At 42.2% G+C, this 15,268-nt stretch overlaps 1 protein-coding gene across 1 annotated transcript in view; it reads left to right on the top strand.

The window, feature by feature from the left end:
• CHID1 (chitinase domain containing 1) overlaps nucleotides 1-15,268 on the top strand; it is a 397,709-nt gene that overhangs the window by 98,603 nt on the left and 283,838 nt on the right. The window contains exon 8 of the mRNA XM_066583038.1: nucleotides 4,850-4,942. Within this exon, the coding sequence (XP_066439135.1) occupies nucleotides 4,850-4,942 (93 nt within the window). The remainder of the gene's footprint in view (nucleotides 1-4,849; nucleotides 4,943-15,268) is intronic.

Genomic DNA, 15,268 nt, shown 5'->3' with positions numbered 1-15,268 from the left:
TATATTATGTTGCCTGCAAGAAATCGGCAATTCTTGCACTAGTTCTTGATACTCATGATTTTGGTCAATAAAGTCTCACTGTAGATCAGAGTATTCTGGGCATTTGTGTTAATTTATGTATTAGCTGAGTCATAATGTAGCTCTCGGGCCATCTATATTTCCTGGTATCAATGACTCAGATCCATGCATTTGTTAAACAGCTGCAGTAACCCTGATGGGAGGCTTTAAGTGTTAATGTTATAGTCTTTTCACATTTTAATTTTTTAAGTAAATCTGCGGAGAACGCATTGAAAATGTATCTTGTTTTATGTTGCATTTGCAGCTGGTAATTTTATGCAGAAAGTCTACATTAAGAGTACAGAGGTTACAAAATGGGTTTTCCTGCACGCTACACTTTCCGACTGGTAAATCATAGGAGCACATATAAAGTATACAGTATATTCACAGACCTTTTCCAATTATCGTTCATTAGTCACTGCCGTGCTGAGATGACTTCAATTACAGCCACCAGCATTAGCAGGCTTATTAAAGAAGCAGCCGTTGCCCTTACGTGTAAGCTTTTAGCGCTCATGGGTAATAGTGGCAGAATTCTCCACTTGTTCTACTGTCATTTTCCAACATAAGTTAGAGAGCTCACACGGTAAAACGTACGACAAAGCCTATTTATATCACAAGTCTGTTGTTTCTCTTGAAATGCATATGGAGCCACTTCCACTGATGAAAGCAAAATCTACACAGACTTTTAAAAAGCACAGAAGCCTCTCTCTTGAAGAAAAATCCCATGGGACATTGGAAACGCAGATAGAATGTGAAGTCGGAGGCAGCTTGGTTCTTCTTGTCGTCTCCTGTTAAACCGCCGATCCTGTTTGATCCCCTTCTCTTCTTGCACTGAGTGGATTTAAATATATATTCTATCCTGGTTTCACGGTTATTGCACAGACTCCTCTAAATGCATCATTTTGGGTCACTCGTCTTTTTTTTTTTTTTTATTCCTTGAGGGTTATATTGGGGAATTCAACTAAGAGCCCTACCGCAGAACTAATCCCAAGGCCTGTTATAGCAAGGAACATACTGCATAGAGTTTTGCTGAGTAAATCATTTAGACGTTCCTCCAAAAGGACTTTGCCATAGTCTCAAATAAATATATTATTGCCTGAAATTTTGGTTAAAATAATAAAAAATAATGAATTTCCAAGTTTCAGGGTCAATTAATCCCACCCCAGAAGGACAAGGGTTGAGATCTTTAGGAATTCCTTTTGACTTGCTTTCTTTCTTTCTTTTAGTGATCCACATTAGTTGGACCCCACATATCAAACTTCAATAATGTTTGATCCTATTGTCAATCCATAGGCGAAAACCCTTATGTATTCTTGATTTCTGTGTATTAGGTGCCAAACATTCCATTTTGTAGGATATATACTCAATATACCAATTGAGAAGTGTATTCGTCAAGATATGTGACTACACATCAACATTGTATTGTGTTGGAAATGCACATTTTTCTTTTCCTGTTCATAATTTATTCTATGTCGCATTTTATATGTAAAGCAACAATAGAGAGCAAGCAGCACTTGTAGTTAAAAGAATAATGAAAGTAATTGTCACCATAGCCACAATTGAATCTGAAGTTATGGAGGCAGAAGGTGTTCGCTGGTAAATAAATAGAACATGTTTTATTCTGCTAGGTAATTGACATTTCAGGCAAATGATTTTATATGGATTATGGAGGCAAGGACAGTTTATCCGGCAGCAGTCTGATTTGCACTCCTAAAGAGACGCGCAGGCCCTTGTTTCCAGAATGCTTGGAGCGAGCAGAGCGGTTCATTTTCTTCGCTGGTAGGGGGCATTAGGCACACTGATTTATTTTTTTTTTAATCCCTTCCGTAAAGAAGATGATAGTTTTCATCACTAGATGTATTGCTTTTGGAAAATTTAATTTGTTTCTCCTTACATGTGGTGAAGGGTTGGGCAGATCCAAATGCCTAGTGAGGCCAAGTAATTCTAAGGTGGTTAGAATGAGATCACATGACCCACCTGATGAGGACTCCAGGAAGCTTCAGATAGAAGGCAATAACTGAGCAAGGTAGTACGATCCGAACTTATATGTATAGTTAGACTAGTTGATATAATGAATGAAAAAAAACACTGAAATGCTTTTTAAAGAGGTTTTACAGACGATTTTTATTGATTGCCTATCCTCAGGATAGGCAATCAATATGTGATCGGTTGGGGTCCGCTGATCAGCAGTTCTTGCCGTCCACTGTCACTGGCAAAACACACGGTATGTAGTGAAAGTACATCTCTCCAACCCCTGTGTAGTGGCCGGTGCAGGTAATAGCAGGTAATGCTCTCATTGATTTTAATGGAAGCCGTCCCTGAATGACCAGTGCTGTCCACTACACAGGGTCAGAGCTATGTGCTTCTGCTCTATAACCTATGTGTTTTGCCAGTGGGACTGTAGCACACTGTAGTATGGCTTATAAGCTTCTAAGGTTAGTGGGATTGTACCCCAGCCCCTTAGGTATAGAGGAGTGGCTCAGGCACCCGATATGTACGTCCAGCAGAAATCAGATGAGCACTGCAGCCAATCCAAAGCTTCAGCGTTGCCGTCTGAACTCCTGACACCGTGGCACCCAGGATGTGAGCTGTAATGTAAGGAGTTTGGGACAGTAATGCTGCCGTCTCCGATTGGCTACAGCGGTCACCTAACTTCTGCCAGATGTACATACCGGTTAATGGAGCCCCTTAGCGGTGTTCTGGAGGGCTCAAAAGAAGTTAGTACTGTCTTTTTTATTGCTTTATGCCATGCCCAGATGTTCATTTTTTCATAGTAGCACAACCCCTTTAATGGAAGAGATTTCTTAATACTGGTGCACCGTTTAAATGATGTGCCAGCCTTTCTTCCAGCGCAGCATATGACTTCTGCATCAACAGAACACACATCCACTTGATGAATACTAGGTAGGCTTTGAACTCCTTCTTAAATAACCCGCAAGAAGCTCAGCTGCGAAAAACTGCCCACTTTAGACATTTCCAGCGTGCCCTGACTGATAGGTTGTCTCTACATGCTAGGACTTGTGACTAAAGCACTAATGATTTTAAAGGGATTGTCTCATGAAGAGGGAGGTCCTCTGCTCATGGCCTTCTCTGTAAGCTGTAGCGGAAAGCAACTGTTAGTGCAATTTTTGCTAGTTGGTGTGTTTTCAGTTGGCCAAATTCAAAGAGTTAAAGGGGTTGTCCCGCGCCGAACGGGAGGCCTATTGAATAAAAAAAAAACCCGAGACAAACCCAAGGGATGGGTTAAAAAAAAGAAAGGTTTAGTACTTACCCGAATCCCCGCGCTGCGGCGACTTCTTACTTACCTTACCAAGATGGCCGCCGGGATCTTCACCCACGATGCACCGCGGGTCTTCTCCCATGGTGCACCGTGGGCTCTGTGCGGTCCATTGCCGATTCCAGCCTCTTGATTGGCTGGAATCGGCACACGTGACGGGGCGGAGCTACGAGGACTAGCTCTCCGGCACGAGCGGCCCCATTCACCAGGGAGAAGACCGGACTGCGCAAGCGCGTCTAATCGGGCGATTAGACGCTGAAATTAGACGGCACCATGGCGACGGGGACGCTAGCAACGGAACAGGTAAGTGAATAACTTCTGTATGGCTCATAATTAATGCACGATGTACATTACAAAGTGCATTAATATGGCCATACAGAAGTGTATAGACCCACTTGCTATCGCGGGACAACCCCTTTAATGTTCGAGCTCGAAGAAGTTTACAAATCACACACAGCATCAAATGTGATTAGAAGTTGTCTCCTTTGTAAGCAGAAATATTTATAGTTTTTAGACAAAGACATTTGAAACGAGGCTGGAAGACGCCTCACTTGTAAATACGCATTATTTATTATAATTCATTTATTATCTTTGGTTATTAAAAACTCAGCAGGTGCAGTTGTTTCTATCATAATATGAATACGTGTAAGGAAAGACCGAGAACAGGGCAGGATACAAGACAGGACGGGGAATAGAGAATATTATGACTTCTCTCACACGACTTACAAGCAGCGGCTCTCGCTCGTGAAAACTTCAGCTGTCCATGTATTAAATTAACGACCATTCGTCTTCTGCAGGAAATTGATTGGCTAGCCATAGCTTCCCCCACCTGTTTGCAGGAGTTGTCTGGAGCGGGATCCAGTGGGTTCCGTATGAAAGGAGTTGTCTGTAGTGCAAATTTTGTGTCTGACACTCTTCAACTTTTGGGAATCTCTGAGTATTGCCAACGATGCTTGGGAGTCATGTCATTTCGGAAACAAAAAGCCAGAAGATGATATTAGTAGGGTTTGCGAGCTTCATACCTGTTCAGATCCATATTCATAAGAAAGGTGGTGCCAATAAATCTACTCAACAGCTAAATTGTTTTAATGGTGACCACTTTCTTTTGCAATTCTGAAATATGTTTAGAGCAGTCGCCCCTGTGCTTTGCTCTTAGGCAGGCCTAACCGTGGAAGTTACGTAGCCAAGGAGTACAATGAGCACAGTAGAGATCTCTTTCTAGAATGAAGAGTTAGCCTCTATGAGTGTGAAATTGAAAATTACAAAAAGGTATTTGGTCCAATCTACTATTGTTTCATAAATGTGTAGTGGCTAAAGCTAGTGTGTGTCCATCGCAGTCCATTTTACCTCCTTTCTTGGACAGTTTTGGTAAAAATACATGCATCTGTTGCACAGCACCCTATTGTCTGTGCCCAAATTCTATCCATTATTACTAGCAGTTGAATGTTCTTCTATTTCCTTTCGTTTTATTGTATAAATCTAACCCCTGATATAGCCATTTTCTTCTTGTCGCAGGGAGCTGGTTCACATGTTGACACACATCGGGCAAGCTCTTCACCAGGACAAGCTACAGTTCATCCTGGTGATTCCTCCGGCAGTAGCACCAGGGTAAGCAAACCCATTCTTTTTCATTTTGCTGACAGCCGAGTGCTATGCGTTTAGCAAAAGCTGAGAAAACCACAAGATGAAATATACACTTGTCTTAAAGAATACCTAGCTTTTAAATGTTTTCTATAAAAATCAAGAGTGTATGCAAAGGTAATAAACTCTGTAGTATGTTTTGTGGGAGGAAATTGGAAAATGCCTTTTTCTTCTTATAACTGCTTATTACACTGTCTGTAACTATTTAGAAACTCCGCACTCACCGAAAAATATTAACTAAGAGACTAGAAAGTTGGCAACATTTTCAATCTCAATGACACTTCATATTACACAAAACAAAGAACGCAGAGAAGGAGGAGGGCAACTTTTCCATGACTTCCTTTACATGAGACGTCTGCCTTTAAAAGAAAATGCCCTGAAAGGATATTCATTAAGTGATTTGTGCTACAGTAAAACGGAACAGCCACATGAATTAATGAGTGAAGTTGCTTTGTGCGGATTCTTGAGTCTTGGGTATCAGACCCCAAGAATCTTCAGCGGGTCAACAAAAGGATAGAGCAGCACTGAATATTCCCATACATACATACATACATTCGTTTTTATATATCTAGATAACAACCAATCACAACGCAGCTTTCAAGTTACCTCAGCGGTATAATATATAACAACCAATCACAGCACAGCAGCTTTCATGTTACCTCAGCAGTATAATATATAGCAACCAATCACAGCACAGCTTTCATGTTACCTCAGTGGGATAATATATAACAACCAATCACAGCACAGCTTTCATGTTACCTCAGCAGTATAAGAAATAGCAACCAATCAGAGCACAGCTTTCATTTTACCTCAGCAGTATAAGAAATTGCAACCAATCACAGCACAGCTTTCATTTTACCTCAGCATTCTCAATATCCAGCAATTGTCTTGCGAAACGTTCGGCGGATGCATCATTTTGTAGTTGAACACGCATCCCGTTGCTCGTAATGCCTTTTGCTTTTGTGCTTGAGATGGAAATCAAACGATCTTTGTCTGGGGGGCATAACTGTCGACGATGCTCGCAGGATAGTTGTACTATGCCAGTAATCTTCCCAGGAGTGTACTCAACAACTTCCCAAAGTTTCATGGCGATTAGATGAATGGTGTATTAGCGCAAAAAGGACAGACAGACATACATTCCTTTTTATATAAATAGATGACATCAGGAAGTGAGAGAATTAGATTCCGTACGTAAAATTTGGACGCTAATTCTTTTGCGCTTAGAATTGCATAATCGAGTTGGGACCCATTAACTTTTCCTATTTATGACATAATCAATGCTCGTGCCAAATTTCAAGTTTCTATGACATTGGGAAGCGAGAAAATTAGATTCCGTACGTAAAATTTGGACGCTAATTCTTTTGCGCTTAGAATTGAATAATCGAGTTGGGACCTATTACCTTTTCCTATTTATGACATAATCAATGCTCGTTCTAAATTTCAAGTTTCTATGACATTGGGAAGTGAGAGAATTAGATTCCATACGTAAAATTTGGACGCTAATTCTTTGGCGCTTAGAATTGAATAATCAGGTTTGGACTCATTACATTTTCCTATTTATGACATAATCATGGCTTGTGCCAAATTTCAAGTTTCTATGACATTGGGAAGTGAGAGAATTAGATTCCGTACGTAAAATTTGGACGCTAATTCTTTTGCGCTTAGAATTAAATAATTGAGTTGGGACCTATTAACTTTTCCTATTTATGACATAATCAATGCTCGTGCCAAATTTCAAGTTTCTATGACATTGGGAAGCGAGAAAATTAGATTCCGTACGTAAAATTTGGACCCTAACTCTTTGGTGCTTAGAATTGAATAATCGAGTTGGGACCCATTACCTTTTCCTATTTATGACATAATCAATGCTCCTGCCAAATTTCATGTTTCTACGACATCGTGAAGTGGGAGGATTAGTGGCAGTGATGGAAATCGAACGATCTACGTGGGGGGGGGGGGGCGTAACTGTCGACGACGCTCGCACGTGCGCCATTTATCGTAGCATAATTGTACTATGCCTATAATCTTCCCAGGAGTGTACTCAACAACTTCCCAAAGTTTCATGGCGATCGGATGAATGGTGTAGTAGCGCATAAAGGACAAACAGACAGACAGACACGCAGACATACATTCAATTTTATATATATAGATTTGTGCTACAGTAAAACGGAACAGCCACATGAATTAATGAGTGAAGTTGCTTTGTGCGGATTCTTGAGTCTTGGGTATCAGACCCCAAGAATCTTCAGCGGGTCAACAAAAGGATAGAGCAGCACTGAATATTCCCATAAGGTCCCATTCTAGCTGACCATACTGCACAACTTAATCCAAATCCTGGCTAATATTAACTACTATGGCAATAAACTAGTGACTAACGTGTTTTACTTTTACCTTATTTTTTGGACTTTTTATTTTTAAGTCATTTGTAGATAGTTGTGTCTTGCTATTATGTCTTTTAGACACGACTGTCTTTTTGTACTCCCAAATAAAGTGACATTCCTTTTGAAGGTGTTTGTGTCTGATGTAAAAGTATGCATGTTCTTCATGACCTGCCTTTCTGTCTGAGGATTGCAGTCGCTGTGTGGGCTTCTAATCAGTAATAACCCGATAAAAACCTGTGACCCATAACTGCTTTCTGCGGGTGCCTCCTAATTACGTTATCCTACAATTCCCTTTAGGCTCTTGGTAACGGTCCGGAAAATCCATTACTCTGCTTATTTTCCATTTAATAGCGGCACACCATATTTCCCTAAGGCATTGCTGATTTACCCCCTAACTCCTTCAATTCCACTGTGTCCTTCTAAATATACATTGCTGCTAGCTGGTTTTATTTCTTTGTGTATTACTAAATCTGTTATTTACTGTATGCCTCCTGATCATTGCTAGATTTCAATAAACACAATCTGTCGCTTTGTTTAAGCAGTGTGCAGAAAAGTAGGCATTGTCTTCAAAAAGGAACCCCAGGAGCCCAACACAAGTGTGAACTGAGACCACTCCTTTCTTAAAGGTTTAGAGCTTCTTTGCATTGACACTTTTGGGTCCCGTTTTCCTGCTCCGTTATGGGATCAGGAAAAGTATATTCAGTGGCTGAACGGAACAGTCTTAAGACGAAAACAGACTTGCCAAATTGACTCTGTTTACTGCAGTGGGGTTTGTTCAGTTTCTGACCAAGCTTTTGTCATTCTATGGGATGAAATAACGTAGCATGAAACACTGATGTGAATGAGCCCTTACTCTTTCTTTAAGACCCCATTCTCTATTCAAAATTGATTAGGCATGCTATAGTTGTTAAGGGTTTGTATACCATCTACGCGCCAAGTACTCAACTTATGATAGTTGTACCCCATATTGCACGCTGTTAGGAACTCTGAGTGTGAACCCACTGTGCTAACCAATCAGCCTGGCTTTTGGACCAGACCTGATATGCCTGTCAGCTGACCCCAGTTGCAAGGCAAACTCAGACTGGGAATTTTGCTCTTAGCTAATTAGAAAGATGAGAAGACCCCTGCCTAAAAGCAGGGTAGGCATCCTGATAAGAACGTCCCCACGCTGAAACCTTCAGGCCAACTATCCTTGACAGGATACAGGCATGAAGTAGTGAGCATAGGGCACACAAAACAGGACTGACTTACCACAGAATCAGGAACAATGCACAGACTGGAAGGAAATAAACACACACAGGCAAAAGCACAAGGCAAAGAACATACAGAATAAACGAATACAGGTATAGGATCAAACAGACAAAACAGTCCTGAGACAGGCGACCTAGATATGCTAAGTGTCTGACACAAACACACATCAATACTGAGGCAAACAGGAAGGATTTCCAGCTCCCTTAAATAAGAAAGTGATTGCCATTTAAGCTGCAGCTGTACTGTGAGCACTGAGCGGGGTTTACTACTGCAGTGCTGATAAAACTTAGAAGAAACAAATACATTTATACAGAAGGGGCAGAGTGACGCCCGGAACAGCAAGAGGGCAGCAGACATGGGTAGCAGATCTAACACATGCCATGTCTCTAGGGCAGTGTATTACATATATTATACTGAGTGAGGGTGCCTCGCTCTGTATGTGTAGATGATTACTAGGAGAAAGCTTTGGATGATCTATTTAGATTATACTTAGAACACTCTGGATGTGCGTATGTAATTTTACAGTAGAGTAAGGCCTCCTGTCCACGGGCGATATGTCACTGCATTATCCGCGGTCATAATCCGGCCACAGGTAACGCTGTGAATGCTTTCCATAGACTTAAAGGGGTTGTCCCGCGCCGAAACGGGTTTTTTTTTTTTTCAACCCCCCCCCCGGTCGGCGCGAGACAACCCCGATGCAGGGAGGTAAAGGAAGCTTACCGGAGCGCTTACCTTAATCCCCGCGCTCCGGTGACTTCAATACTTACCGCTGAAGATGGCCGCCGGGATCCTCTGTCTTCGTGGACCGCAGCTCTTCTGTGCGGTCCATTGCCGATTCCAGCCTCCTGATTGGCTGGAATCGGCACGTGACGGGGCGGAGCTACACGGAGCCGGCATCCTGCACGAGCGGCTCCATAGAAGATTGCAGAAGACCCGGACTGCGCAAGCGCGGCTAATTTGGCCATCGGAGGGCGAAAATTAGTCGGCACCATGGAGACGAGGACGCCAGCAACGGAGCAGGTAAGTAAAAAACTTTTTATAACTTCTGTATGGCTCATAATTAATGCACAATGTACATTACAAAGTGCATTAATATGGCCATACAGAAGTGTATAGACCCACTTGCTGCCGCGGGACAACCCCTTTAACTATGGAAAGCGTAGCCCAACGTCCATGAGTGGAGAATCATAGCGATTCTCTGCTTGCGGTATTCAAATCGCTGCATGCTGTGATTTGCCATGATTCTCCGCGGTGAGTCTATCTATCAGATAGGCTCATCGCGGAGACCTATAAGTTCTCCCCACGGCTCCCCCGCGGCGGAATCAATGCAAATAGTCACTAAACAGGGAAATACAGCAGGCATCAGTCAATAACATATTTAGGCAGACCAGTGGACCAAATCCATGCCATGAGAACACACCCCACGCCAGTAAGGAACTTCCACCAGCCTGCACAATGCCTTGTTGACAACTGGGGTCTATTGCTTTATTGTATCTGCACCAAGTACGAACCCTACCAACAGCCTGAAACAATTGATACCCTGACCACGCCATGTGTTGCCAGCCCTCTAGTGTCCAGTTAGCAACCTCACAAGCCCAGGTGAGGTGCTATGTCTGATGTTGTGTTAACAGAGGCCCTCTGCTGGGTCTTCTGCCCCCATATCCCATGGAAACTACAGAATGCTCCACTGATCTGCGGGATATGCATGTCGGGCGTCCTTCATTGAATGTGGATATGATTTCTGCCAGTATTGCTTGCTCGTTGGCACTGACAATTTTAGCGAAATGCCACTGGTCAAGATTGTTAAGCAGCCACGGGTGGCACTGCTCTGTGCATTGCCGGTGGTAACGCCTTAAATGACATATTCCTGGTACATATGTTACACTGTGGGCCAAGGAATGTTAAATGCCACACAACTGGCATGCACTATGTTACCTTATTGAAACTCCGATAATTTATGCTGCCTTGTCATGAGCACACTGGCCAGTGTTCAGCCTCACTCATACAGGTGTGAGCGTTGACAAGCTGTTACCTGTGGTAATGTTCAATTTACATACCGCTATCACATGACTTTTGGCATTCCAGTGTATATATATTTAAATGTGGTGACTAAAAATGTTATTTCGTTCTCATATTTTTCAGTTTAGGAGCTAATGACTCCGATGTCATTTCATTTCTCTGTCTGGAATTTTGCGTTTAACTTATTAGACTTTGAGACCATTACATAATGTTTTCTGCATATGCTCAAATGACATTGCTTTTAATAATTATTTGGAATTCTGAAATAACTTTCTAACAAATTACAAAAATCTCTGAGAGGTACCAAGGTGGTTTAAGCCCTCTATAGAGCCCTCAAGTAGACTGAATTAAACATAAACTGAATTAATGATAGGCCATAATACCTGTTTTCCACTTCATCCAATCCTGACAGCATTACTGGAGCAATACCAGATTATAGCTTCAGGGAGGGCCACAGACTGTTGGACCTCGCGTCCAAAGGTCATATTTTTACTGGCTAAATGTCCAGTCTGTAGTTTCTATGGCAATGGTTAAAATCTAGGCTTCCCAAGGGAGGAAATCTGTTTAAAACATTTTTTGACGGGTTCTGGACCAAAACCATACTTTCCCTGGAAGGTGAATGAACACAACTTATTCTTGGATGCTGTATCCCCTAACTAGGATTTTCTCCAGAGTGCTGTCCCAGCAGAATTACTAAGACAGTACTTCATACTCTAAATCAGACCAACTTTGGGCAGGCATTCTCCAAGAAACCGCACAGCCATTATTGGGAGAGGAGTACATTCTATGATATGCTCTCTTTCTTCAAAAAGGCTATTAGGCAGTAAGGCTAACTCATGAAGGCCATAAGGCAAAGCCATAAAGGTTATAAGATCAAACCATAAGGCCACAAGCCATAAAGGCCATTAGGCTATATGGTATAATAGGCTATGAGGCAAAGCCATAAAAGGTTACTAGACTATAAGGGCAAGGCATAAAGGCTATGAGACCCAGCCATAAGACTATATGGTATAATAGGCTATGGGGCAGAACCTTAAAAAGAAGATTAGGCTAAGGCCAAACCATAGGGTTACTTGGCTATGAGGCCAAGCTATAATAGGCTACTGGACCATAGGCTATAAAGCCCTGAGCCATCAAGTCTATAAGCTGTAAAGGCTATGAGGCTGAGCCATAAAGGCTACTAAGCTATGAGACCTAGCTATAATTGGCTACTAGGCCATAAAGCCATGAGCTGCAAAGCCTATGAAGCCCTAAACCATAAAGGCAATAAGCCATAAAGTCTATGAGGTCAGGCCATAAAGGCCATAAGGCTTAGCGTATAATAGGCTATGAGGCCAAGCCATAAAGGCTATAAGGCAAAGCCATAAACGTTTATTAGGCTGTAGGGCCATGCGTTTTTAGATTTGATCTTTTCTGAGGTGCTTTTTTGGGGGGGTTGTATTCTGCAGTTCTAAGTGAAGCACCCATGCTAAACTAGGTGTACATATTGTTAGTGTTGATCATCAGAATTTTGAGTGCATCTTTGGAAGTAAATAGAGAAGAGGACGTGGTGTATCTCAAGGTCAGTATGATGTAGGTAAAGTAAGGCTAATCAATAATGTATGCAAATGTCAAGATGATGATCTGAAGTGGATTTAAATAGAAGAAGTTGGAAAGTTAAAGAGGAAAGGTTAATTTGACAATCAACATTAAACCATTACAAATAAAAAAAACCTTTGATGTGATAGTTGGAGAAGCCTGATGATGTCTGAGGAGATAAATAATATTGTATATCGCACATTAAATCTGTTTCTGATCTTTAAGATCCCTGGCTTTCTGTACTGGAGAACCTTTGCATTTGCTATTCCTTTTGACTCCTATCAGTGTGTAATAACTATAGGTATTGAATAAACGTCTCATATGGCTAATAATGTGAGTTTGTGAGCTTAATTGATATAATTCAGGTGGATTGTACCTACAGAGTATAATTTCATATACTCAGCCGCTAAACGCTAAATTATTACGCCCGCTTTACAGGGTGACTCACCTCATTAGCTGCTTACAAATAGCTGTCAGTGGCAGGAACTACTCATTATCACCACTAGTGTAAAGGCCCTTTTAGGATGGGTACTGCATATCTGAAATGGGCTTGAGATTCGGCCAAGAACTCCTGCTAGGTGCGGCTCTCAAATTATTTAACTGGTTTCAAACTGTTTTGCAATGGTATGGACCAAAACTGTGAATAAGTGCAACCCTTTGATAAATATGCACATACGCAAATATTATCAGATTAATGTCTCAATTTCTATTCATAATACCAGTTAAGAAAAGCACATTTTGAGGCAACATAATGCTTCTTCTTAAGTAGTTCTGGGAACACTCTATACAGATATAGTGGATAATGACGCAAATAGTAGAACAAGATGCAAGGCATAAAAAAGGTTAAAAATTATAAAATGACTGAATTCAAATATTTGGCAAACATAGGTAAAGGACCTTTTACTAATGGAGCCACTATGGGGGCCACTATTACTACTGGGACCAATATAGGAGACACTATTACTACTGTGGCAACTGTGGAGGTCACTATTACTACTTGGACCACTGTGGTGGATCAATTACTACTGGAGCCAATATAGGGCATACTATTATTATTGGAGTCACTATGGGGATCACTACTACTACTGGGACCAGAGACGTAACTTGAAGTTCCCCGGGACCTGATGCAAAACCTGTAACAGGGCCCCCAACTATAATGCTTTACTTATAGTACTGGGTTCCCTATACAGAGAAGAGAGGCCTTATGGGCCCCCTAAGGCTCCTGGGCCAGGGTGCAACCGTATCCCCTATAGTTACGCCCCTGACTGGGACCACTATGGGGGTCACTATTATTACTGGGGCCATTATTGGGGTAACTATTACTACTGGGGCCACTATGGGGGTAAGTTTTAATATACAGTCTTACAATTACAATTGGACCTTTTGAAGGCAACCATAAGGCTGATGTGACCCTCAGTGAAAATGAGTTTGACACCCCTGATTTAGACCCAGCAGACTCAAGGTGCTTAGTTTGTATGTCCAGAACATTTCCCTCTTCTTGAGCATCCCAAATCTGTTAGGGACAACTAAATACAGCTGCTTTTGGTATTTTAATATATTTGCAGTGATACTTATAAAATCATATGCCAACTGGACAACCCCCTTTAGCGATTAATATTCACTAATCAATGAAATCATGAAAGGGTTTGTCGGGGATAATTTTTTTTTCTTAACAAATAGGTCCTACATGGCACAACACAACAAATGAGCTGACGCCCACCTCTCCATGCTTGTCCCCCACCGGCGGCTCCGGGTCTCTGCTGCACTGTTTTGTTTATAGACGATATATGCTACGTTGGGAGACATAAAACTGGTGAATGGGCGCACAAATCTAACTTTTGTGCACCCGTTCAGATGCCGTGGGTCCCGACATGTATACGCCGAGACTTCCATGCCGTCGCCCCTTTTCCCTCCCTCCCCCTCGCAGGCTCACCTCTGCTCTCCTCCCCACTCGTTCTTTGCAATGGGAGGGGGCCAAGCTAAGCAACGGCCAGTATCGCCTCCTCCCATTCATTGCTTTGGACAAGGGGCGGGGAGAGGGTGGAAACTTAGCTCTGCCCATGCCCCTCCCCTTGTCCGCAGCCAGCAATGGGAGGAGGTGGGACGGGTCGTTGCTTAGCTCCGCCCCTCCCATTGCAAAGAATGAGCAGGGAGGAGAGCAGAGGTGAGCTTGCACGGAAGGAGCAGAGGGAGAGAGTTTAGCAGCAACGCTGCTTAACTCCCTCCCACCTCCGGCCGCTGCCATGGGCTCCCATAAGAGCCCATGCAGCGGCCGACGTATTCTGTCCCAAAAGATAGTTCCAGGACTATCTTTTGGGCCCGACGTAAAAATGGCCTGGCTGGGCGCTCTTACGTCTCAGGAATACGGCCATGTGATTTGATGCATTGGAATCCAATACGCTTGTCAGAAAGAGCCCTTAGGGCACTTTAACATAGAACGCTTATAATTATTGTTAAAGAAATCGTTCAATTGTGCGAATTTGAACGGTAATCATTCAGTATAAACACAACCAACGTTTGAAGGATGAACAGAAATCTGTTTGCTCCTCGTTCGTCGTTCATGTTATGCAGGCATTAAAGTAATCGTTCTCTCGTTCGCATGTCATTGCATGTGAGCAGCGATCATTTTGTCGATCACATTTCCTGATACATACTGCATGTGAATTGGCTGAAGGATATGTGAACGCACCTGCGGACTATTTTCCTGCCTGTATAAACTGGCTGCGTGAGCGTATTCTGACATCGTTATTAGCCCACTCGCTCCTGTAAATGATTGATCGCTCAGTGTAAAAGGAGCCGTACAAGGTACATCAGTGTGTTTTATGTTAGCTGTATAGTGCAGGTTATTACTATTACCAGATATGTGTATGTTCTGTTGTGTTATTTGTGATAGCTGCTTGATAAAAACTGTTTATTAAAAAATAGCTTCATATATTTGACTTTATTTCTTATTTGCGCGGGGTTTATTTTTGTTTAACATTTTAACTGTAATGCTGGGTTCCCACAGGAGGCTTTCACAGCGGAAATCTTTTGGTTTTGCTGCGGTGAAAAAACGTAAGATTTC

Source organism: Eleutherodactylus coqui, chromosome 11 (assembly GCF_035609145.1).
Source record: "Eleutherodactylus coqui strain aEleCoq1 chromosome 11, aEleCoq1.hap1, whole genome shotgun sequence".
NCBI classification, from domain to species: Eukaryota; Metazoa; Chordata; class Amphibia; order Anura; family Eleutherodactylidae; genus Eleutherodactylus; species Eleutherodactylus coqui.
The sequence above is the reverse complement of the archived record's forward strand: the minus strand, read 5'-3'. Positions and strand labels throughout refer to the sequence as shown.